Source organism: Delphinus delphis, chromosome 7 (assembly GCF_949987515.2).
Source record: "Delphinus delphis chromosome 7, mDelDel1.2, whole genome shotgun sequence".
Lineage (NCBI taxonomy): Eukaryota > Metazoa > Chordata > Mammalia > Artiodactyla > Delphinidae > Delphinus > Delphinus delphis.
Window position 1 is genome coordinate 43,069,671 of NC_082689.1, and position 27,519 is coordinate 43,097,189.

Genomic DNA, 27,519 nt, shown 5'->3' on the forward strand with positions numbered 1-27,519 from the left:
TAGCTGTGGTGCATGGGTTTAGTTGCTCTACTGCATGTGGGATATTCCCAGACCAGGGCTCGAACCTGTGTCCCCTGCATTGGCAGGCAGATTCTTAACCACTGCGCTACGAGGGAAGTCCCTGGGACTCTATTTTACACTTTCTAGCTGAAATTCTTCACTTAGGTTATTTCTTATTATCTAGAAATTCTCCCTAATGCTAATCTATATAGATTCTGTTTAAAGACACAGGCAAATGGTCATCTATAATCTTCTGCTTTAGAAAGGCATGGTGTGATTATATTTGCACTGGTAACGCTCTAGGACCTTGCTAGTTCTTGAACTAAGTGGCAAAAGCAATTAGAGTCATTTCCAGAACTGGCTGATGAGAAGATCCTGCTTCTACTGCTTCTTAAAGCCCCCAGTTGGTAGCACTCTCCTCTCCAAAATACGTAGAGTCACTTCACAAGGTCCCTCTAAGCAAATCACCATGTTTATCCTAACTTGCTTCTCGAGTTCTGCGGCCAATATCTATCGAGTGCCTTCAATCCACCAGGAACTGTGCACCCAGTGTCAAAGGACATGAAGATAAAAAACAGGCTTCTCCCTACCCTCCAGACCATGAAGTTCAAGGCTCTCCCTCAACCACAGCCTGTTAAGAGTCACTCATAACAGTCCCATTCTGCTACCCCCAACAAAAGACCGCCCCCCCCAGGAAGGAATGGAGTTTCACTGTTCTGGAATTTATGTTCTTCAGAGCAGAGTCTACCCAAGAAAATCACTGGGACAGACAGAGGTGGGGCACTCAAAATTTTTGTTACATGAATAAACCAATAAATCTTCAAAGACCCCACACATTAAATCTTTGTAACTTAAACTGGTTAAAAGACTGCTTAGACAAGCCATTGAGATCTGACATGCCGTGGAATCCAACCAATTTAGTGACATGTCCTAGAATGATACCAAATGACCCTTAATGGAGCTTTCTATATGTCAACAGCAGGCTTAGCAACAGAGGGAATCTACAAACAGAGGGAACAAAGCCACATTTCTCAGGAGGTTTCAAAACCGTGACACGCATTGAAGGAAGACTTCTCCACAATTTTTATAAAGTCATTCAAATATGGAATCCCAATTCCTAAAACTATTCTATAGTCCCTAACCTTATTGCTTAAGGTTAAAAAAAAAAAAAGAAAACACACACACACTCGCAAACACCTATATGACTGCTCTCTCCAGATATGTGTACTTCAAATACCTACTAATTGAGGAAATACCAATCTCTGCAATAACTCTCCAGACCCAAAGACTGGCACCATCCCTATATCCTACATGGTTGCCTAATCACCACCATAAACTAGTTCCAGTCTAGAGAATCTTCTATTTGTCATGTCTATGGTCCGTAACTCTACGGAGAGCAGGGGCCCATCTATTCAAATGAGTCTTGGTTTCCTTCTTCAATTTTCACAAAATGATGACAACCTTATTTTAAAATAAAGGCTCTATCTTTTTATTGACAACAGAGCATGTGGACTCTGGGCCCTTTCCAGAGAATACAACCTCTAAGGGTCTGCACACCACCATTAATTCAAAGCCCAGTTATTAAAAAAAGAAAACAAATAAAGGAACATACAAAACTGTCACAGTATCACTTGAGGGAGAAACTACAATCTATCTGTTCCTTGTATTCCTGAATCAAACCAAACCATCAATAACGTAGGTACTTGTACCAGTGGTTCTCAACCTTGGACGCACACTGGAATCACCTGGGGAGTGGATGCCTCACCGCCCCTCCCCTACGCTCCACAGATTTGATGGAATTCTGTGGTGGTTCTGTTGAGCAGCCCCGGATGACAATGTGTCTTATAGACTTGCTTTTCCTAAACTGTGCTTTGTTGTTATGTCCTCTGCTTCTTCTTAGTGAAGTGGCATAAAAAGCAGCCATATAAAATTCACTACTTTATTTTCTGCAAGGAAATTTTGGGAGGTGTTGCTCCAGATGACATCCTTCATCTCGTAAGTCCCATAAGACTTTAAAATCACTTTTAAAGCTACTGGTAAGGAAAACTTTTCTTCTCTTGAGCAACTCAAGTGCTTTGATCTTATGTGCAAAAATAAGTTTGTAACTGATCATATTTCCCTTTTTGTTTTGACCACCAGGAAATGAAAAATCCAAGTTCAATAACCATAGAGGACATCATGGGATTAACTTTTGCTTAGGTCTCATTTCTTCTTTTCCCTTTGCTCTGACTTTTTTTTTTTTTTTTTTGGAACAGAGAAAGGTTTATTACAGGGCCAACCAAGCAAGGAGAACAGGTGGCTTCTGCTCAAAAAAGCCCCAACCTGCTCTGACTTTTTAAAAGCTATTTATTTTATAATACTGACTATAAAACAGTAAGCTGCCTTCAGTCAATTTTCAATATGAGGAGATATGACAATTAGCTCCCATTCATATTCCTCACATATCTTTGAACTATAAGTGATCAAATACTGAAATTGGTGAGACTAAAATCCATGGATACATGTACAGTTCTTCTCTGGTTTTTTTTGGGGGGAGCAGGGGGGTGAGGATAGATGGAGGGATAGGTAGGTAGGTAGATAGACCTCCCTCAAAATATATGAGCCCCCTTATAAGCATAGCTAAGAATGGCAATTTCCCAGAAAATTTTCATTTATTCACTTAAAACTGTTACATTCTAAATTCACAAATCTAGAAAAACCTTCAGTGTGCAAGCAGATAGACACAGGTTTACCAAAATAAAAAGACTACAGTTTAAAAATTACAGCAACACTGAGTCAAAAGAAACCTCAAAAGGCTATCGCCCCACCTCATGTTATGGAAATAGGAACTCTGAATGCATGACTGTTGGCATGGATTCTGTATCTATTCATTCCTAATTCTATGCTTCCTCCTAACCCATCACCCAATCACCTCAAAACTCCCCGCCTCTTCTGAAAAACTCCAATATTCTTCTCCTTCCTTGCCAATTCCAAGAGGACTCTTTCCTTACATGCTTTTTTGGAGGTACTGAAAAAAGGCATGTGCTTATGAAAATGTACAGTTCCATTCACTACGATCTCTGGAGTAAATTAACCAAATCTTGGTCACCAGCAACTCAAAAAGAGTTAATAAAACTTATTTCTTGAGAGTTACCTCTATAAAGAGAATTGGAAAATATCTTCCTTCTATTCCATGCAAATAAGACTTTGCTGGTACATCTCCATGCTGATAAAGCAGAATTTCTGTCACAAGTGCCCAGTTGACAATAAGTTGGAAAAGGGCAAAACCAGGCTTTAAATCTAGATATGTTAACTAATCTTCAATTTCTCTAATTTAGACTGTGACCTCAGAAACTCTAAAAGAATGAAATGGCCCCAACTACCTAGTTATTCTAGACAACTGAAGCAAACCGGTTATTCACTAACATTAAAAAAAAAATTTTAATGAATTTTTTCCTAAAATACATCACACATTTCTTAAACAGGAGGATCATATACTCATAGGGTTTTAGAGTTGAAAGGAACCTTAGAATTAAATATTTTCCATTCACAAATTCTTTGCTGGCATTCACAACTCAAAACCACCACCAATAAATCTGTTGACAGCACAAGTTTACCTGTGAAAATTTAGCTGTAATATTAGCATTATTACATTCACATCTCATACTTGAATAATTTTACTGTTTTCTACTCTCTATTATGAATACTTAAAGAAGGTGGTTCCTAAATTTTAAAAATTATATCACACCATTTGAAAACTCCCCCCCCTTTTTTTTTTCAGAAGTCACTAAATATCAAGCTAAGATATCCAAGCAAAGTCCTTACAGTCTGGCTTCATCTTCTGATATGAATTCCTAGAACATCAGAAATTTCTGAACATGTGATTAAAGGTTTATCTAATCTATTTAACTGATATTACAGACTGTTTAATATGTGCCAGACACTGTTCTAGGCACTGGGAATACAGAAGTGAACATGGACCTGACTTCCTGTGGGTGAGGTGGAGGGGAAGGCAGGCAATAAAGAAAATAAGTAAAGTATGTGCTGGAAGTTGGTAAAAGAGAGAAATAAAGCGAGGGAGGGATGGCGAATGCTGGGACAGGGCAGAAAAGGGGAGCAGGATGAAATTGTTAGAAAGGATAACAATGGAAGGACCTGCTAAGAAGGTGGCATGTGAGCAAAAACTTGAAAGAGGTGAGGGAGGAGAACTTGTGACAGACAGACAGACACACACACACACACACACACACACACATATAGATTGCGGAGGCGGAGGCATTCCAAGCAGAGAGAAGAGTAGAAAACCCCCAATATGCAAGTGTGCATCTAGTTTAACGGTTAAGCAGAATCCTATTTTAACTATATGATAGTTTAATGTTCTATTTAATGTCATCAAAGAGTTGATTGCCAATGATTTTTGATCATACCTTTGGGTACATCAGCCTACAAATATTAACAGTGACAATGAGCAAGATACTTGATTTGGTACTCTTATACCATTCAAAGAAAATAGAAAACTTAGTCTATTCCCAAAAGGAGATGCAGTGTTGTATGAAAAAAAAGATAAATACACATACGAAGATAATTAGCTATTTAATAAATGCATGGATATGTATAAACTGGAACTTGCTTTTTATATCCAATGAAACTGTTTACCAAAAAACAAGCATATTTTTCCAGATTAAGAGGATGCAAGAAAAGTATGTAAAGGATGTACTGTAAGCATTTTTGCAAAGTACCTGATCATGGCCAAAATTAACAAGAGAAGGACTGGTATAAGTTGGAAGTAAAATGAAAAAGTAATATATCGTCTACATTATATAAGATGAAAGTACAGAGTGACATTATTTATTGGGAGTGCAGGGTTGTTTTTGGTTTTCCCACCATGAAAATTAGTATTATAGCTTTAAAATGAAAATTTATCAGTCAGAAGTAATATTAATATTCTTCTGCAGTCACCTCTAAAATTTTAATATTTCTTCACCTTCCATCTTTGACTACATTCATATTTGGAAAAAGAATTTAACTAACATTGTCCTTAAACACAACTTAAACTTCTCAGTGTAAGGGAAACTGATTCTTATTCATTCATTCTCAGAAGAGTTGAATCCAAAAAAATTAACATTGCACTGGCTTAAGTTTCAAAGCTGGTGAAACCCATTTTGCCACAATTCCCAACAGATGAATATGTGAATTAATATAGATGAGATCAGCATCTAATTTTCTAAAACTCTCAATAAACATATTGGCTCCAAGAAAATTGGTAATATAGGAATTGGACCAAAGACAGATCTACTGGCATAAACTATTAAAGCATTTAGATAATATTCACATATCAACTACTTCTGTGAACAACTGCAATGAAATGTGACACTATTAAAAACCTTTGTTCATAATAAACCAATAAGCCACTAGTCTCTGCCGATTAGCAGCATGAAAAAAAAAGGAATAACAACAGAAACATGAAAAATGAATGAACAGTTTTACTTTTGTAGTTTAAAATGTATTCAAATAAGATTCAAATGGAAATGTGAAAATGCACGGTGATTACAGTCATTACAAGGAAAAAATATTTGAAAGTGCTTTAAGAGGACTTATTTTCTTTCTAAATTATACTACTGAACTCATGTTTAAATTCATACAGAAGCTTGCTTTACATGGTAACCCATGAGTTGAATTATCAAACAGTAACAACCCTAATGAAATGAACAGATGACCCTAGTAAACAGGAGGCCATGCCACATGTTGACTAAATCCCATTCCATTTTCCCCTTCCTGGCTGCATTTCCCAGCTTCATTTGCAGGAGGTTGGGCCCATGTGACTGCACACCAGCCAATGAGGAAGAGCTGACTATGCTCTCTCTTCACCTCCCACAACAACCTTAAAAGCCATGTGTTCCAGGTGCTACAACTACAGCTTGTATATGAGTCACCATTTAGAGGACAGCCTTTGAGGAACACCATCTGACCCCCATCAGACTGCACGGTCAGTGACAAGCAAACCTTCAGCGTGTTGTGTCTTGAGCTGTGAAGCCTTGTTGTCTAAGCATAGCCTACCTTATTCTAATACATCCCTGAGATTCCCTAACTAGATGTCAAACATACTTAGACTATTGCCTTGAGGTTTATTTTGGACAGGTAGAAAATCTGTTAACAACCAGCAGAAAATAGCTGAAGGCTAAAAATAAATACTTCCTGAGTCCCTAACATGTCCCTAACACTAGGTCTCCAAAGTGAGGTGTGTGCATCTCAGGGTATGCCTACGATGAGCCACTGGAATATGGATATAAAATATTATAACTTCTACTTACAGATCTTTATCATTTTTTAAAGTTCCTGTTCTTGTGGATGTTTTATAATGTACACAATACATTAGGATGGTACGACTTGAGGTTAACTATAGATAAACAAACATACTGGATGGATTTTAAGACCAACGATCTTGAGGCAAGAAAATAATTATAATTGCATAGTCCCTGCTCAAAAGATGCTTCCTCTTGTCCAACCCTTAAATAGGAAACAATTAATGAAATATATAAGGTAGTATGCAACAAAGTCCATACAACTGTGACATAATGCATGCTATGGAAAATACGTGTTAGGACTACCAAGTGGCATTTTTGGGAAGAGGCTTCAAAATGCAGGTGTACCCCGGATGCATCTTGAAAGATGAGTAGGATTTGAATACGTGGAGAAGAGTGAAGTGAGTGTAACAATACAAGACCAGGGTGCCTGGAAAGAAGAAGAAATGAAAGCAACAGTGGGATAGGCAAGAAGAGGCCAAGAGAAGGAGAGCTTACAACTAACTGATCCCTAGCCACAAATTTATTCAAACTCAACCTCCCTATTTTCACAATCAAAATTTTCTCTTAGGACTGATTTTAATTTTCTAAGTTCTGTTCAAGATCAATGCCAGATATATGCAAACACCAAAGAAAAATCTTTAATATAGAAAATGACAAAGATTTTCAAGTTCTAAGACTCATTTATGCTACCTTATCTATGCCTGCAAGACAAAGTAAGGCACACGCAATCATAGATGGGATACTGTTACAATGACAATCATATTACATTATGAAAAGGAAGCAAATGTTCAAAGCATTATACACCATTTTCTATTTGTTTTAGGAGCAATGTCCAAGAAACACCCACACATTTCCACACTTTCTCCTTCCTTATACCCATGTTCCAGGTAATGAGTAACCAGACAGCAATGACTCACCCATATTGCGTAATCTTAAATAGCTACACGGGTGCATTTTATAATTTATGTCCTAACAACTTTACACTTCAGTAACATTGTCTTTAATACATTTCTCTGATCACGGATGGGATTCTGCCGTTTCTAACATCCTTGTTTTTATCCACAATGCTATTCACACGACAAAATTATGTATAAGCTTTTGCCATTTAACAATGGCCAAGGCAATTATAAATATAGAGAAAAGCAGCAGCAACACTGTAGGACGGAATGTGAGGTAGGGTATATGAGGGTGAGAGTATGTCTTTTGAAAGTAATCAAAGCAGTGGCTTAAAAACTAGCAAGCCCTAAAGAAACATTCAAGAGCCCTTAGCAACCCACGCTTCATGAAAATATAGATGGTCAAAGTGGAAATGGACCCCTCCGGTGGCAGTCTAGGTCTTAAGTAGGCAACCCTAAGAGGATGCCTGCTTGTGTGTCCCCAAAATAAAGGTCCATGGTGCAAAACACCCAAATAATCTTCCCTCCGTTCAGGTGCTTTCTAATGTTGTGCTGTTGAGGTGGACTGAAGGACAAAGATGAGTAGAAAATGTATGCATTCTAACTTATTCCTCTACTGCTAACTTCTTGTGAAATTAGACTAAACCATCTATTACGTTATGTTTCTAACGTAATTGGGCATATTCTTTTCAGACCTCAAGCTGACGGCCCACGCATTCAGACAATGAACACAAATATCCCGAGGGGAGGGTTCCGTCTCCAAAGGAGAGCACATCCTTCGCATAAGTCAATGACGAGTGAAAATCAGGACTGCTGTGTATCAAATGTTCTTCCTCCCGAATAACATTATGATTCATCACCAATAGCAACTAGAGGTTTTGTCATAAAACATAATGAACTAACATCTGTTTATACTTACAAAATTCATTTCAACATTCAGTCATTTACCACTCATTCATTAAAACACTGCATTTATACACGTACACACTTAGGCATATTTAACAAGTCACAATTTTTTTTTCCACTTGGTGACTGAAAATGCAAGACGGCAATTTTTCCCGACACATAAGCTTGTAATTTTAAGTAATGCCCTCATCCCAAACTCTCCTCCTATTACTTTAGAATAAACATAATCCTTCAATCCTCCCAATGATTAAAGTAGACTGGTATTTGAATGTTTTATTTAAAAAAAAAAAAGTTCTACATGTAGCTATCATCTCAACTCAAATACCTTTTACCTTCCTCAAATACCTTCCTATCATCCTGGCTTACTGTGGCTTAGCCAAACCGGTCCGTCCTTTGCTTTATCTTCTATGTAGATCATTATTACACTTTACAGTGGCCACCTATTTCTAGAATTCCTTCTTGAAGACTCAACATAGGTGGCACCTTCAGAATCTCTGAACCCACCAATTTTTTGTGCTTCCACCTTATTCCCTGTCATTGCAAGAACACTATTATATTAAAATGACCTGCTCGGTGCTTCCCTAGTGGCACGGTGGTTGAGAGTCCGCCTGCTGATGCAGGGGACACGGGTTTGTGCCCCGGTCCGAGGGGATCCCACATGCCGCGGAGCGGCTGGGCGCGTGAGCCATGGCCGCTGAGTCTGTGTGTCCGGAGCCTGTGCTCCCCAACGGGAGAGGCCACAACAGTGAGAGGCCCGCGTATCGCAAAAAAAAAAAAAAAAAAAAAAATGACCCGCTTATGTAGCCATTCCCCTCTCCTCCCAACTAGTCTGAGATTCCTGAAGACAAAGACCACGTGTATCTTCTAGACACAGTTCCTAACAAAGAGTAGGCTCACCATATTCACTAATTCAGTCACTCACTCAACAAATACTTATGGAGTAGTTGCTACAGGACAGACATTATTCTAACTGCCATGGATTCTAATTGCTATGTGAAATAACAAAGCCCCTGTTCTCCTAAAGATGACATTCAAATACAGGAGACAAATAATAAAGACACAACAAACACCTAGTGAAATGTCAGATGATAAACAAATAAAAGTAAAGCAGTCTAAGGGGACAGTGAATGGCTGGGGCAGGGGTTGCTATTTTAGGTATTTTAGGTAATCAGTGACGATTAAGGCGTTCCCTAACTGAAGTGAGAGAACAAACAAGTTGGTCCCTTGAAGGGGAGAGAGTGACGCAGAGCGGGTGGCGTGTGAGAGGAGCAGTGAGGAACCAGCATGGCTGCAGCAAGGGGATGGGAAGTTCACAAGTGCAGTCAGGTGGCCAGTGCCCACATCAAGTGGAGCTCTGCAGGTCACGCACGAGCCACTGCAGGTTTCCAAAGCAAAGAAAAACAATCCAGTGGACATCTTTAAGAAAGAGGACTTTAGCCCACAGCCGTCACATTTTTGGGGAAAAGATGGCCAGGGGATCGAGGTGTGGGAGAAGGCGACAACGGGAGAGTTGAAACAGGAAGACCCGTTAGGAGGCTACCACAATAATCTAAGTGAAAAAGGGTGGCAGCTCAGACGAGCACGGTGGCAGTGGTGGCGAGACTGGGATATGTACAGGCAGCACCAACAAGACCCGATAGTGGACTGAATGTGGGGTGGGAGAGAGAAGGAAGAAAAGGTTTGTGGTGTGAGTAGCCGAAGGATGGTACTGCCGCTGCCCGAGAAGAGAGAAAGGATGGGGACGGGGGTGCCCTCCAGTCTGAAGCATGTGAAGTTCCAGGTGCCTCTTGGACACCCCAGGGAGGTACTGAAGGGTTGAATGTAGCTGAGTCACCAGGAGCTCAGGGGTGAGGTCCAGCTGGAGACCTAAATCTGGGGGCATCAGGACATATTTAAAGCCCAAATGGGCTCATCTAAGTGCCTATAGAGGAGAAGGAAAAGGCCCCAAAGCCAAACCCTTGGACATACCAGCATTCAGAGGTAGAGAGGAAGAGGCACATCCAGCCTTCCACCCAGGAGACGGAACAGCCAGTGTGCCAGAGGAAGACAGGAAAATGTGGAGGCCAGAAAGTCAAATTTTAAAAAGGGTTTTAGGAAGGAATGGGTCACACTGTCAAATATTACTGATAATTAAAGAAAGAAGAAGATTCAAAATTTGACTATTGGAGTTGACAACATGGAGGTCATAGATGATCTTGAGAAGAACAGTTTTCATGGAGAAGAGAGATAAAAGTCTGACTAGAGTGAATTTAATAAAGAAAAGAAGATAAACTGGAGACAACAAGTATATGCAACTTCTTCAAAAAGTAATACAGGGAATCAAACAGTGTGATAGCTAGGGGACATGGAGTCAAGAGAAATATTATAGCATGTACACTGGTGGAAAGGGAAGAGGGAGAAGAAAAAGTTGATAATACAGTGGAGAGGGGAAATAATCACAAAGTAATGTCCTTAAGGGTATAAGAGGGGCTGGATGGGGTCCAGGGCCCATGTAGAGGGGGTGCCTGAGAGGGGACTGGACAGCTGAGTCTTTATAACATTCCATGTTTACGGAACTGAACTACCCTTAGGTTGAACTACGCTTAAGATATTTCTTATAAAAAGAAGGCCCACTAATTCAGGTTTCTAGAACACCATACAGAAACTCCGACATTAACCTGGCTTCAGGAAGCTAACACTCAAGTCTTATTTCAGGACAAGCTTACTATGCTTCTTAAGAAGGACGTACCCATACGTGCATGCATATCTGTGGTACAATAAGAAATACATTTCTTCTGCGTCTCTGGTTCCCGGCACAGAGCTCCTAAAACCCTTGGAATTTCCTGAGTAACAGGACTGCCTTTTGTTATTCATAACAAGCCCCTTCTGCCCACACCTGAGTTTACACTAATGAAGTGACTCACGGTGGGACCCCTAAGTAGCTTCAGGCTGGGGACTGGTCACCAGAAAGACCAAACACATGATCAGAGGGTGGGTACGTTCAGCTCCACCTCCCCAGCTCCAGGAAGGGGATGGGGGCTGCAGATTGGGTTATAAAGACTCTTCAACAAGGAGATTCCGGAGCTTCTGGGTTGAAGGCACTGATGTGCTGGGAAGCTGGCCTGCCCAGAGAGGGCAAGGAACCTCTGCACCCCTCTTCCCCTATACTTTGCCCTACGTATCTCTTCCATGTGACTGTTCCTGAGTTGCATCCTTTACAATAAACCAGTAAATATGAGCGTCCTCCTGAGTTCTATGAGTCATTCCAGCGAAGTACTGAACCTGAGGGGGTAGTGGAAACCCCCAAATTTGTAGTCAGCTGGGTAGAAGTGTGGGTGGCCTGGGCACTCCATTTTTCACTGGCATCTGAAGTGGGGGCTGTCTTGTGGGGCTGAGCCCTTGACCTCTGGGATCGGCAATAACTCTGGGTAGTTAGCACCGGAATTGAACTGTATCATTAGACACCCAGCTGGCATCGGAGAACTGGTATTGGAAATAACCATACCTTTGGTATCAGAAAACACACAACATCTGCTCTTGGGCCACTGGGGAATAAAACAAACAGGTGATAAGGGACCATGGCAATTGATGAGAGCAGTGAATGTCTCAATGCTGAAATTTCAAGCCATCAGGTTTAAGGGATAAGAAAATAAGACTACAAAACTGCACTCTCTTAAAAATAGACACAGCTAACCACAGACCCAAAAAGCAGAAAACATGGGAGAGGGGAGTTCACACACAGCAAAAGTGGGTCTATTTGCTTCCCAAATCATAATCAGCTGAGGAGAAAGAGCAAAGCCACTACAGCCAAGGAGTTAAGAGGCATAAACAACTGAACACAGAACAAATAATTACCTTAAAAATAAAATAGCTACATGGTAAATTCATACACTAACGAGGGATTATTCAAATTTTACTTAAAACCGTTCAGAAGCACATTTATAAAAGAGAAATGCTCAGTGACTGAGCGTGAGTGCAAAGGAGCCAATACTGGAAATGTAGGTCTACACACGTTCTCTTCCCCAAGTTCAGACAAGCCACTCTGTCCCCATGCTTGGATCAGGGAACACGAAGGTGCCAGGGAGGAAGCCCCCTACTCCATGTTCATGCCAACCCCCAGTGCCCACCGCTGCTTTACAAGGCCGTCTCCAGACTAGTTCAGCTTTTCGGGAATTGCTTGGCATCCACCCCCCCAGCTCAGCCGGGAGTCATGACTGGCCTTGGAGCCTCCCTCCCGCCCCCCTCACCCTTCAGTCACTCCCACCGGGTTCTATGGGTTTGCCTCTGAAATGTCCACCCATTTCCAGATGAGACTCTGCCCTCTTCCCTTCTAGTCTGGATTATTGCCAAAGCCAACCAGATCCCTAAACTTCACTGTCCTTGAGTTCCTCTTCCCCTGGGGCTCCTGAACAGTCCAAATCTCAAGGCTGGCCTTATCTCTCCTCCTGCCTGCTTAAAACTGCAAATCCTTAGCACACAAGCCATTTGTGACCCAGATCTGCTCTTCCTCTTCTACCATATACCCCCCTTCCCAGCTTGCATCCTGCATTCCAGCCTCTGGGAACCACAGGAACTGAGATCACGGACGGGCCACGTTGTATCTCTGGGTCTCCCCTTCGATTCTCGGCACACACCGTTCCCTTGGCCCAGAACGCTCCTCCCTCCGCACTTCACACGGCTCGCCCCCTCACCCCCCAGGACACGACTGGAGTATCACCATCTCAGTGAGGCATCCCTGGCCACCCTATATCAAACGATACACCGTGGAACCCTCACCCTCACACAGTCCTTCTGTGCCCTCGTCACCATCTCCAACACCATTTAGTTTATTTCCTTCTCTGGTTTATGGTCTCTCCCCCTGCTAGGATGTAAGCTCAAAAGGGCCAAGATATTTGCCCAGTACCTGCACTCATGCCTGGTACTTGACAGGCACTCAAATAACAACTGCTGAACCACTGGATCAACACTATTCCCCCTGCTGGGAAAATTATCTCCTGGGCCTAAACCCTATTCCTTATCTATGTGGCAAATTCATCCTTCAAGACTCCCACTGTCCCATCCCCCAGCTCCTCGGGCAGGGCTGAACACCCTCTCCCTGGCACACCCACAGCACCTGATCCACGGGGACCACACTCAGACACCTGTGAGGACAGGGGGCACTACTGATAATTATGCTGATACAACAGGAGTGACGGACTGTCCAGGGCAGGCCTGAACACATGGGCACTCTGATCTCCCACCTTTTTCACGGCAGTTCTCTCTCTTCTCCAGTTATTTGCTCACTGGTCTGTTTCCCACACTAGGCTGTGAATCCTTAGGGATGAATAATTTTTGTATCCCCAACACCTCACACATACTGTAGATGCTGAATAATGTTGATCAAATGAATGAACAATCACTTCTGCTCGAGGGTCTGGATCCCTGAGACAGGCTGGAGCGGGTGGAAAGTACACCTAGACAGTGAGGACAGCACAAGCCCCCTTCCTGGGGCTGGTCCTCCAGGGTCTGCTTCCCTTGCATGGATTTCTGTCCCATGACAGCCCCAGTGCCCACTCTTGGTTCCCCAGTCTCCCAAGGATGGGCCCCCTTGGGAGCCTTACTGCACTCGGTTTCTGTTACTCCTGGCTTTGCTGATTTCCCCAGACTGGATCAGGACCAGTATTTGCCGGGCCCTGTTTAGACAAACTCCCACACAGTTCCCTTCGACCCACCCATCCGGTCCTACTGCCACACAAGTCCCAGCACCAGACCACAGCAGTGAGTCTTATTTCAACAACAAAGGGGGCACCCCTCCCCTGAACACACCCCCTCTAGACAGCACTCCTCACGTGGGTTCCAAGTGCAGATGAAGTGTTAGACTAACGCTTTTCAGGGCTGAGGCCTCAGTGCCACTCCTTTGGATGAAATGGATCTCTTCCAGAAGGCTGCAGAATTTCTCAGGGCCTGTGAAAGTCCTGTAACATTCTGGCAGGAAGCAACCTATTTTGTCAAGAATCCATTTTTTCCCCTTAGTATGATACACCAATGAAATAATCATGTATGCTGGTATGAACGTGTGCTCGGCTCTAGGAATTGCCTTTTCAAAATAAACTTTCAAGTCTGAGATGTGCATTTTTCTGAGAAGTGATAAAAATTCTAATTAGGGATCTAGAAATTAGGATTCTGAGACTTCTCAGACATACAAAAACACTTTTCATTAATAAATGTATTCTTCTATCACAATGATTTTCATGGTAAAAACATTATGGTAGTATAGAACCAACCTTCCAACTTTAATTTTAAAAGTTCATAATCTGAAAGAGAAATTAGCTGAGGTCCATTTCTGCCAAGAGTATATATTCTGAAAGACACTGTTTTGAAAATAACTCCCATAAAGCAACAGACTGAGAATAAAAGTTTGAGAGTTAAAGGCAGGAAGTTCAGTTCATGGAGCTTCATAAAATCTGATTCAGTGCGAAGCCCAGACGTGTCTCTCAGCATGGACCCAGCTTCAGGAAGCTTCAATTTAACACCTATCCTTCACTACCACATTGCATCGCACTGCTAACAGGAATCAATCTCTCTCATCAAGAAGTCTTCTCATCCACATTTGTCCAGAATCCAACAAGTATGTGCCAAGACAGCAAATACGGTGGCTGCCTTCTGCTTATTCTGACCCATGACAGTCGTGCAGAAAGGGAAAGGGGCAATTTGAACTCTTTTTGAGATGGTGGCATTCCACATGAGATGTTCACTTAAGGTATCCCAACTAAAGAGTAAGACGGAGCTCAGATGCCCCCCTGCACACGTTACTCATGTGGATTAGAGACGTACACAGATGCAGAGCCTTCCAGATCACAACCTATGGGCTACTGACTTAAACTACCTGAGAGAACATGACTTAGAGGTGCTTTATAAGAAGACTATTTAAATTCATTTTGTTTTTCACAAAAGCTTCCCTCCCTTTGCTCTACCCTTTTCCCCCCTAACCAGTGGTTTGAACAATCTTGGTTTCTGTATACTTAAGTTTGAGGATTGTCTCCCTCACGAAGACAGGAATTTTATCTGCTTTGTTCAACTGCTGTATGTCAGTGCCTAAAAGAGAGTCTGGCATATGGTAAGCCCTCGATAAACACTTGCTCAGTAAATGAGTAACTTTCCTAAAGCAAAAAGTAGAAAGAATGCTAGATGGGAAAGCATAAAACCCTTTTCTGCAAGTGGTTTTCTGGGAGGGACTGAATCAATAGGAGGCTCCGCTATTCCAAAAAGGAAATGAGGGAAATAATACAAAAGTCTCAGTGACATCACATCAACACACAAACACACAAACACACACTCCTTCTCACTTTCCTTGAGAAAGAACTTTAACACCCGGTTGTACAAGCAACCTCTATGAGAGTTCAGAATCTAGCTGTCATAAAAGTTCTCAAAACAAATAAAATTCTACTCACAGAATTTCAACTCCGCTTAGAGGAAAATACTGATAACAAGAAAAGGGACAACACCTGGGGCTTCTGCCCTAAACCCTTATCCTAAGCTCTGGACACCCAACCCCAGCACTGGCACATTTTGAGATATAGTCAGAAATGTTTTTTATAACATGTATCTGGTTCACCCTGAATGGAGTAAAATAACACGATTAACAAGGACTCAAAACACACAAGCCTTCTAGCAATGTCATTCTCTGGGCACTAGTATCTGGTCCTGCAAAATCAACTGTCATAAAATTAGGGGTCAGAGGTTCCCTAGAGACAGGGGGTCACATCTGGACAACTGACAGGAACATATTCCAAATCCTCCCATTAATCACTTGTCCATTTTTAGGTGAGAGTAGCCAGAAATTTTTCAAGGCCTTAAGACATTTTTCTCAGTTTTTAGAATTTGTTGCAAGGCTTTTCATTTACTGAAATGGAAAGACAGCTTGCTTCTAACAGTGCTTTCGTAATGCCTGCGTAATATGGCCACCACACCATGTCTCAATCTGCGAAGGACACATTTCAGCTCACTCCTGGGTCGTGACTACCTGGAAGGATTGGTGGTGGGGCACTTTTCCTTTTAGCAGCATGTCCCCTTCAACAGACACTGCATATAATTAGACGGGAAGTGCTCTGCATCAGGAATAAACCGAACCTGAACACTCAGTGTTGAAGAGCACTATAATACTTTAGTCTACTTTTTTATAAAAATGAAAAAAAATTCTCATTACACTGCATGAAGTTTTGAATAAACGCAGCCAATAGCATGCGAAGAATACTCTGATTTCCTTGAGTTGTCAGAGATGAGATAGTACAAGTAAAATGTAATGAAATATTATTTAAAACCTCTTTTGTTCTCTTGTTATTGAGCTCTTAAGAGAAAAGCACTGAAAGCACCACAGAGATGCACAGGATAAAGTTCCTGGTCTATATTAACTTCTATCTCATTAAAGAAGATGACATGGAAACACAATTAACCACAGTAAGAAAGGTGGTGTGCCAGATCACATGAGTGGTTCTGAGAACTCAGAGGCAGGAACAGTCACTGGTGGGTTAGTCTGGAGCTGATCAAGCCTTTAAGACAGAACCTAGGAGACAGGCGGGGTGTTAAGAGTAGAGTTGGGGTATGAGGTGGGAGAGGCAGAAAGGAAAAGACATGGAAAGCTGCAACTCAAAAGGAGGTTCCACGAAGGCATGAAGCGGTGTTTGGGCTGGAGAGGAGGACGAAGGCTGGACTGCCAAGAGCCTGAACGGTAAGCCAAGGAACCTGGAGTTCACTCAAATAGTAATGGGGAGCCCAGGAAGGTTTCCGGGAATAGCATGATGTGGTTTTAGGAAGATCCATCGGAGGGTGATACACTCTATCTAGTGCTGCAAGATGAAAAGGCAATCACCCAAGGGAAGGCCAGTGGATTTGGTAACTAAAATATCAGAAGGTGTTTGTCACCGTGCTATTCTGAGTGGAGGGAGAGTAAATAGTTCAGTTATCTCCCTTATCTCTCTCCCCTATCATTCTTTCCCATCCCTGACGTTAGGCAGTTCTCCATGAACGCAGTTACTGAGAGGTCTGAAATGTACTGTACGAAGCCCTCACTGGGATATTTAAGAAAAATTCCTTATGTGCAAAATATTTAAAAATCATGCTGGAAAGACACAGCTTACACAATTAGAAAGGTAAACAGTATCATCTATGCTGCCCAGCAGGGCCCTCATTTCTCTGGGCAAGCCACCCAACGTTATCACGCTCAAGGTGTAGGTCCAAACATACCGGGGACAGGAATCCAGAGAAGGGAATAGAAGAGGTATGACAGCAGAAAACCATTTTTGAAAAGGAACATAGATAAGAAGCCACTGTTTATCTTCATTTTATTCATTTATACATTTCTGCTGTCTGAGTCACGTACTTAAGTAGAATGTAAATGTTTTTCAATTGTCTGAAATCTAAAGAAAGATAATTTCTGGACACCTTCAAAAACACATGAGTTATGAGGGAAATATCTGGATGGTTTTGCAGACTAACAGTGAACAACAGGTCAAATGAAATTCCAAATGTAATCTGGGGTTAATTAATCAGCAATTTTCAAGGTACTTGGTTTGAGCAGCTGCTTAAGTTCTTTTTTTTTTAAACATCTTTATTGGAGTATAATTGCTTTAAAATGGTGTGTTGGTTTCTGCTTCATAACAAAGTGAATCAGTTATACATATACATATGTTCCCATATCTCTTCCCTCTTGCGTCTCCCTCCCTCCCACCCTCCCTATCCCACCCCTCCAGGTGGTCACAAAGCACCGAGCTGATCTCCCTGTGCTATGCAGCTGCTTCCCACTAGCTATCTACCTTACGTTTGGTAGTGTATGTATGTCCATGCCACTCTCTTTGTCACAGCTTACCCTTCCCCCTCCCCATATCCTCAAGTCCATTCTCTAGTAGGTCTGTGTCTTTATTCCCGTCTGGGGTACCCCTAGGTTCTTCATGACCTTTTTTTTTTTTCTTAGATTCCATACATATGTGTTAGCATACGGTATCTGTTTTTCTCTTTCCGACTTACTTCACTCTGTATGACAGTCTCTAGGTCCATCCACCTCACTACAAATAACTCAATTTCGTTTCTTTTTATGGCTAATATTCCATTGTATATATGTGCCACATCTTCTTTATCCATTCATCTGATGATGGACACTTAGGTTGCTTCCATCTCCGGGCTATTGTAAATAGAGCTGCAATGAACATTTTGGTACATGACTCTTTTTGAATTATGGTTTCTCAGCGTATATGCCCAGTAGTGGGATTGCTGGGTCATATGGTAGTTCTTTTTGTAGTTTTTTAAGGAACCTCCATACTATTCTCCATAGTGGCTGTATCAATTTACATTCCCACCAACAGTGCAAGAGTGTTCCCTTTTCTCCACACCCTCTCCAGCATTTATTGTTTGTAGATATTTTGATGATGGCCATTCTGACTGGTGTGAGATGATATCTCATTGTAGTTATTTTTGTTTTTTGTTTTGTTTTGTTTTGTTTTTTTGCGATACGCGGGCCTCTCACTGCTGTGGCCTCTCCCGTCGCGGAGCACAGGCTCTGGATGCGCAGGCTCAGCAGCCATGGCTCACGGGCCCAGCCGCTCCACGGCATGTGGGATCTTCCCGGACCGGGGCACGAACCCATGTCCCCTGCATCGGCAGGCGGACTCTCAACCACTGCGCCACCAGGGAAGCCCTCATTGTAGTTTTGATTTGCATTTCTCTAATGATTAGTGATGCTGAGATCCTTTCATGTGTTTGTTGGCAGTCTGTATATCTTCTTTGGAGAAATGTCTATTTAGGTCTTCTGCCCATTTTTGGATTGGGTTGTTTGTTTTTTTGTTATTGAGCTGCATGAGCTGCTTGTAAATTTTGGAGATTAATCCTTTGTCAGTTGCTTTAAAGTTCTTTTTTATTCAAATTGGAAACAAATTCTTGAAGAGTTATGATTAGAATGCCTCAAAAGCTTGAAATCATCTTATCCTATTATATCACAAAGATCCTATGAGAGAAGGTCAGGTTGGGTTTTAGTAGGGAACCTAGCTAGCACTGACCCTGTTTCAGATGCTGTCAAAGATGGACACTCACAAAGAATAATGCAGGAAAATGCATTAAAGGAAGTGGAAATGTCCCACTGTGGAGGACAAAGTGGTAAGGAAGAGCCTGTTAAAATGTCGGAAATGTGTCCCACATATCTCATTATTACATTAATTATTATATTTATCACTGTTAATAGCAACAGCTGTCCATAACGACAGATTCCCTGCTAAGCACTTTACCTATATCAGATAATTATATTTTCTAAATATCTACTAGATAGTTATCCCTCACAAAAATCCTATGAGTTAATAATTATTTTCCCATTGTACACAACAAATTACTTAATTTATGAGTTGAAGTTTTTTCAAGTAATATGCTCAAGATGACATGGTTTGTAACTGGAAAATCTGGGACTCAAACCAAGTCCTGTTCAATATATTTTGAACACTTACTTTCAGGTGCTAAGAATATTATGGTGAGCAAAAGCTGGCATGGCAGGTGAAGCTGACATGAATCAAATAATCCCATGAAGAAATGTTTAACTGTAACTGTGACAAGAGCAATAGATCTGACCTTGGCAAGGAGGGGGTGAGGGATGGACACTTCTTCCTTGAGGTCTAATGCAATCTAAGATCTAAAGGAAGAACAGGAGTTGCCTTGGGGAAAAGGGAGGGAAAAGCATTCCAGGCAGAAGGCACAGAATGTGCAAAGATGACGTGGTGGGAAGGAGTGTGCTGAGGACTGAAAGAACAAAGTGAGGTGGGGAGGAAGCTGTGATATGAATCTAGGGAATTCAGATTTATTAGATGAGACTGTACCTTTCACCCCATGCACAATGTTTTATAGATCATGGCAAAAAGATTCTGTCTTTATCTTAAGCACACTGGGAATTTATTTTATTGCTGGTGTGGTGTTTTTCCCTTGCAGGGTAAGGGGTGAACTTGGGTAGGAGTGCTATGCAGCCTCTTATAGGAATCTTTCAGAAACAGGGATAAAAGTGGATATTCCACAGCATGAATTTCTATGCTCTAGAATGGACATCTATTGTATATCTAAACAACCCCAAAGTGGAGATTTAAGCTGAAAATGGAAGAATGGCATGTGGTCTCTGGAAGCAGACTGAGGCACAGCTAAGTTATCCTGGAGGGTCCAGGATGCAGGAACACAGGCAACCCAAAGGTAGCAGAATACAACTGCACAGTAAGAGGCCACAAGAAGAAAACGGTGGAACCCATTTCCAGCTGAGAGGCACCGCAGATGACTGTTTTCACACCTCTGCTCCCGACCCACGAGCTTTGATAAATGACTTATTTCTCTGAGACAACTTCCCCATTTGTAATGGTACCTTCCTCACAGGATTATTTTGAGAATGATGTGAGTTATAATACATGGAAAGTATGTAGAGAAGTACCTGCACATTGTAAGTATTCAATAAATACAAGCCATTACTGTTACTGTTATCATTAATGCTATTATTGTAAAAGGTCATAATTTGCGGTAAGCAGTTAAGGAAGGGAAAACATTTGTAAATATATCTCTGAGACAACATGTTCTCAAACTTGCACATACATATGAATCACCTGGAATGCTTGTGACAAATGTAGATTCCTGGCTTGTTAGAGGTAAGGCCTAGGAAACTAGGTTTTTCCTGAGCTCCTGGGGAACTCTGACATAGCTGATCTAAGCATTTGAGAGGCATGGCTTCAAGGCCTAGAATTTAAAATAAATATTAAGGCATCAAATAAGGTATTTCATTGCAGGGACTTTAACTATAGGGATAACTTTATCAAACAAATTTCAGATTTTTTTTTGAATTTTAGAATTTTATTTTTTTATACAGCAGGTTCTTATTAGTTATCCATTTTATACATATTAGTGTACATATGTCAATCCCAATAGATTTTATTTTTGTTAAGGCAAAATGAAACAAGTTCACTTGCAAAACATACTTCTAGGAGAAAACTGAATAATCAGAATCCGCTTGATTGGTAAAATACTGTGTTTAGTTTTTAATAACCATTTTTACAAATTATTTAAATCTTTAGTTCCAAACAGTCCAAAAATGTCACTGTATGCTCCACTATCAAAAGAAACTAAAATAAACATCTGGACAGTGGTATGTATATTCTTTAATTATTACATTTATTTTCTAGCAAAAATAATACAGCCCATCTTCAATCATACAGAGAAAATTCTTCTCTGCTAGGACACAACTAAAACTCTGCAGATTCTTTCACTTTAGTTCAGGGTTTCTCAACCTCAGTACTGTGTAATTATTGTAGGTTATTATTTACAGGAATTATTTACAATAACAAGTGAACTCAGAAAAATCAAACAAGTGACTAACTTCAGGGAGGGTGAAATCATTGGCTTAATGTACACATCTGGTGAACAATGTCCATGAATATTATAAACTGAAGGGATTACTTATTCCTTTTCCTCAGAAACTATTACACAACCCAACACTTGGGATCTTTCTTGACCCAACAAGAGCATGAAAATGCTGCTTGGGCTCTTTATAATAACAAACAATGACCATTCCTGTTTTATTTGAAAAAATAATTAGCAGCAGCTGCTACTTACACAGAATTTTTAACGGAAGATACTTTACATACTGAACCCAAATATTTCAGAACTTAAAGAGCCTGAAGCCAAATGAAATATTCTGCCTTTTTTTTTTTTTTTAGTTTAAAATAAGGCATAACAATTAACTTCCACATTCCTTCATCTAATTTTTAAAAATGACTAAAACATTTTCCTGAGACTCAAAGGAAACAGCTGGACACATCTGTCAACTAGACAGCTCTGGAGTGAAAGAGAAACTTAATGCTTTAATACCATACTTACATGTGTGGGCTCAGTTCATAAAAATTTCTGTTCCTGTAATCTTCCACTTTCTCTGGTGAATAAATGGGCAATGACCGGTATGGGTTAACAGATATAACCACACTTCCAATGTATGTCTGCAAAAGAAAGAATAAAATATACCCATTTTAACATCTTAAGTCTTAATGTTGCATGGTTTCATCCTTTTAAAAACACTAGTTCTACGGCCTGACCACTCATTTTATACTTTTCAAGAATATTTCTAAAGACAGATGGTCAATAATGTTTATTCATTTTGCTGATAAATGGAGAGCATAGATTTATACATTGAAAATATCTTTCAAAATAAATCTCTAGATTAATTCATGACCCTGGATAAGAGTCCTCCAAAGCCCTGTCATACTTGCCAAAAATTTTGTCACCAACCACGGCTAATTGTGAGCAAGAGCTATGCCTTCCTCGATTCCGAGTAGAACTGGTGTTTCCCTCTCTCATCTTTATCCTCCTATTTCAGTCTACAGTAGCCCAGGCTTCCCCTCCTCCCTACCCATACCCATACCTATCCAATGGGGCCTTGACTTTGGCACTGTCCTTACACAGCCTGTCCATCTCTACAATGGGCTCCGACCACATACAATTCAATATTAGAGTCACAGTTATCCCTTGGGTATTCAAAGAAAATCATTTCATGTTATATCTAGTGGACTTTAATCTCAGAATTTAAATGTACTTGCTGAAAGACAGTACATTTCATGTTGAATTTAAATTTAATGTAGAATTTAAATGTACTCTCAGAGGGATTAATGCTCCTATTTTAACAGGCAGTAACACTCTCACACTGCAAACCAGAACACTAGTTATCTTGCTTTCCATTTCGATCTTAAATTCCTGGCAGCAAGAGCAGTGTTGGTTTAGGTCATTTTGTACAAAGACTAGCGCAATGCCACAAGCAAAAGTCACTTAACTGTAACTCATCTTAGCTCCATTTTTCCTTTCAGTTTCAACATTATAAAGATGGCTGGGGGAGGTGGTGGAAGGGAGATGCTAACAAACATATGTCAGTGATAAAAAGCTTTTTTAATAAAAAGGTGAAAAAAAGAAAGGAAAGAAGAAAGAAAAAAGTCACTTCCAACTTCCCCGCCTTTCCAGGGCCATGCAACAAAAGATGACATTTTTAGAGCAACAAGTTTTTCCAGTATTGTCACCACTGGATTCAAGCAGATTGTCAGATCAAACAGTATAGAAAAGAGAACAGCAGAAATGTTCTGATTTTTTTTTTCAAAACATGGGTCACAATTATTTTAATTATAAGATTTTTCCCCCAACCTGGAAAAGTGAACAGGTCATTTTTATACCTATTTTCATCCTATAAGAATACAATCTTAGCAAGAGTACATAAGACTGCTGCTGTAAAGAAAAACTCTCAGCTCCCATGCAATTAGGGTTATCTATTTCTGACACCCTAGCACTAAGGACCCAACTAATCTGGCCTGACAAGCAACGAGTCCAAATGTCTTAACTTATTCCATTTAGATAAGACTCTTCCAGAAAGGTTTCTTCACAGTCCAACCCACCTGGGCAAGTAGATGGGAGATGCTAGAGACTGAATAACTGTCTGAACAGCTTATAACTAATAGACTAGAATTACTTAGATTGGTAGATATGAGAATACAATAATTGATTTATTCCTTTAATATCTGTTGATTGAAAGATCAGCCTTCTTTAGTAGAAAAGTACATGAATCTCCCTTTTTAAGGTAGTTTCTTGAATACAATAATTAAAATACATATTTGCTGTTAGCAGAGAAACCAGTTACCAAGTTGCTCTTTAAAACCAAATTTCACGGGCGGCTAAATTCTTGATGAAAATCTGCCTGTGTGGCATTCTTGCATGGAGAACAAACTCAGCTGCCTCAAACCCAAAATCAAAAGCCACACTACTAAGTTTTAAATTTCTCTTTGTTACTTGTGACTTTCATACATACTGAATTGTGTGTGCTTTTCCCCCCAGCTGTTTTATTATCACCTAGAACAGGGCTGGCCCATGAATAATGTCCCATAAATATTTAACTGAATGACTAACATGCACAGAATCCATTCATCACTAAGAACATGGATGGTACAAACCACTTTCACACAACTATTCTTCTGTTGAAATATAATACCGAGTACACTGCCATACAGTGCCTAATATTTTACTAAACCTATATGCCACGTGTAACCACCGAACAAACCCTTCAACTATATCCTTCCCGCCTCGGGTTCCTTGTCCGACTGTGGTAGACTGTTTGCAAAGATGGCTGGAACAATTCCTATCACCCCTTTATGCAAAACCTTCGAAATGTGACTCTGCCACTCCTTCTATCAAGAGACAGAGTTTATCCTCCACCCCGTCAATCTGGACTTGTCTATGTGACAGATTTGACCAAAGGGACATTATAAGATGAGATACAAGCAGACGCTTGAGCATTTGTGTATTAGGATGCTGCCCCTCCCCCACCCTTATGACTGACACTAGAAGCCATGATGCAAATGAACTTGAGCTAGACTGTTGGAGAGGTCACACAGAAAGACAAGGGCCTGAACTACACAGCCTGACAACCATCAGACACATGAGTGAGGCCATTCTAAACCATCCAGTCCCTGTTAGGCCACCAAATGCCTAAAGCCACATTCACGATCCCAGGTGAGACCAGCAGAAGTTATACCAAGCTGAACTCAGCCTATATTGCTATCCCAGAGAACTGTGTGCAAACAGATGGTCGCTGTTTTATGCAATTAACTGGGGGTGGGGGTTACACAGCGACAATTACCTTACCGATACACCAACACGGCTCAATGAGTAAGAAAAAGGACCAAGCAGGACAAGCTTTATCAATCTGAATAAGCGAACAGTAAAGGAAACTGTGCTCTCCCTCTCCATTCCACTTCATATGTTTCAGATATGCATCCTCTAATCTTGAACTTCTAGTAGGTTTGTCCTGTACTGTGTGATACATGCCCTTGCTGTTTATGGGTTTCTTCCTTGAAGGTTCCATGTGCATTAGTCAAAGATTTAAATAGTCCCACATCTGCCAACAGAATAACTCAAATATTCATAGTCACAAGCCTCCTTTCTCTGAGACACAAAAGATACTCCTGGGGCTTCCCTGGTGGCGCAGCGGTTGAGAATCTGCCTGCCAATGCAGGGGACACGGGTTCGAGCCCTGGTCTGGGAGGATCCCACATGCCGCGGAGCAACTAGGCCCGTGAGCCACAACTACTGAGCCTGCGCGTCTGGAGCCTGTGCTCCGCAACAAGAGAGGCCGCGACAGTGAGAGGCCCGCGCGTTGTGATGAAGAGTGGCCCCCGCTTGCCGCAACTAGAGAAAGCCCTCGCACAGAAACGAAGACCCAACACAGCAAAAATAAATAAATTAATTAATAAACTCCTACCCCCAACATCTTCTTTAAGAAAAAGATACTCCTGGAAGCAGCTGATAGGCTGGGTGGAGTTTACAATCCTATTCCAGTTTTAGGCAGCTATCTACTCTACATTCAAGTAACTGCAATAACAAATTAAACCTCCTTTCCAGGGAGCAGAACAATAGTGACCAGACAGTTCATTTTTACATCAATTAACATTTGGGCTTATAAATGATATACATCTGTCCCTCAGTATCCCTGGGGGATTGGTTCCAAGACCACCTGCAGAGACTGACCAAAGTCCAAGGATGTTCAAACAAGGATGCCTTCTATAAAACAGCATAGTATTTGCATGTAATCTACACACATCCTCCCTCCCGTGTACTTTAAATCATCTCTAGACTACTTATAATACCTTATACAATGTAAATGCTATGTAAATAATTGTTGGCTCATGGCAAATTCAAGTTTTGCTTTTTGGAACTCTCTGGAATATTTCCCATGAATATTTTTGATTTGTGGTTGATTGGATCTGTGGGTGAGGAACCCACAGACCAAGGGCTGACCGTACTTCATTATTTTTTTAACAAGAAACTGTATACAATTTAAAGTCAGTATTTTCTTATTGCATCATGCTCTAAAAAAGATCCTAAACTAAATCATTAAGTAACCACTGGAATAAAGAAGTTGGAGGTAAGACACAGTTTCTTAAACTTAAGTATGTGCATAAGAGAGCTGGGCATTACATGTCCTTTTTATTCTGAATATGCCAAGGAGAAAAAAAAACCAAAAAACAAAAGAAAGAAAAGCACTGTAAACTTTTACAAAAGGGAGCAGCAAAGAGGATCCGCCTCTTGTCCTCTAGAATTCCACTCACTCACTCGATTGGAAATAAGAGGTAGGTATGTACTGGGTCCAGTACCAATGAGCTACTGCGGACTCGGACGGTGCCAGTGAGAGAGCCCACAAAAGGCCTCCAGCAGCTTAGCTCATTCCCACCAGACCACTTCTGGGCTGCGCTCACATTCCACCTGGTCCCTATGTCCCAAATGGCTCACAGAGCAACTCCTACTGGAATCCGGAGCCTGCTCTTCTAGTAGGCTGATTACACCAAAAAGGACTCCTTTCTCATAACGGCAAAAACTACTTAGCAATTAGGTTCTATCTACCTTCTCCAACTGAGACAAGTGTGGCTCTCATGACCCTCAATGGATGGATGGATGGATGAGCTCAATCAATGTACTTATTTCCTCAGTGGAAACAACCTCCTAGCCATCCCGGCCAACCTAGTTCACAACCTCCATGCTCCGGGCCCCCAGCACTCCAAGTCCTGAAGTGTGCACACCACCCTGACAACAGAAGGCCACCTCCACTCTCACCACCCTGCGGAACCAGCCTCTGACATCTAGGAGGGGAAAGGGAAGGGGAGGGGAGGGGAGGGGAGGGGACAAGAAGAAGAGAAAAGGAAAAGGGAAGAGGGAAAGGAAAGGCTCTACCTTTCTACAAATGGCATATTCAATTAACAAGTTTATCTTCCACTTCTCAAGGGCAGACATTAAACCAAGAATGTACAAACACTCCTAAGTCAAAACAATCCCTGTCTTCGTATTTCAGATATCTCTAGAATCCCAGAACAGATGCCTTGTGAATAACCAAATGATACTCGAGTGCTCCTACTGTGATTACAGTGAAAACAGAAGTCTTTTCTGGAGGTGGTCATCCAGCAACCGCCACTCTTCAGACCACAATCCAGAAGCCAGAGGAAAGGTCCCTGACAGATATATAACCCAAGGATCACGCATTTCATTCTATAAGAAAGTTCTTCCAGAACCCCATCCTCAGAGATTCTATTTCAATGGTCGGGAGAAGGGCCAGGCATCTGCATCTCGTACAGCCTCCCCGGAAAAAGAAACGTGTAACCAGAGTTAAAAACCACTGCCTGGGGGCTTCCCTGGTGGTGCAGTGGTTGAGAGTCCGCCTGCCGATGCGGGGGACGCGGGTTCGTTCCCCGGTCCGGGAGGATCCCGCGTGCCGCGGAGTGGCTGGGCCCGTGAGTCATGGCCGCTGAGCCTGCGCGTCCGCAACAGGAGAGGCCACAACAGTGAGAGGCCCGCGTAACACACACACACACACACACACAAAAAACCACTGCTTGTAGCCTTCACCCTCAGGGCTCACAGAACCAGGTTTTACTTTCAAATGCAGCAACCAT

The 27,519-nt window shown here is 41.4% G+C and overlaps 1 protein-coding gene across 4 annotated transcripts in view; it reads right to left on the bottom strand.

Annotated features, from left to right (window-relative positions):
• Window positions 1-27,519, bottom strand: part of MYO1B (myosin IB) — a 189,631-nt gene that overhangs the window by 116,069 nt on the left and 46,043 nt on the right. For all 4 annotated transcript variants that reach the window (XM_060016389.1, XM_060016393.1, XM_060016392.1 and 1 more), the window contains exon 3: window positions 21,926-22,041. In XM_060016389.1, coding sequence (XP_059872372.1) covers window positions 21,926-22,041 — 116 coding nt within the window. The remainder of the gene's footprint in view (window positions 1-21,925; window positions 22,042-27,519) is intronic.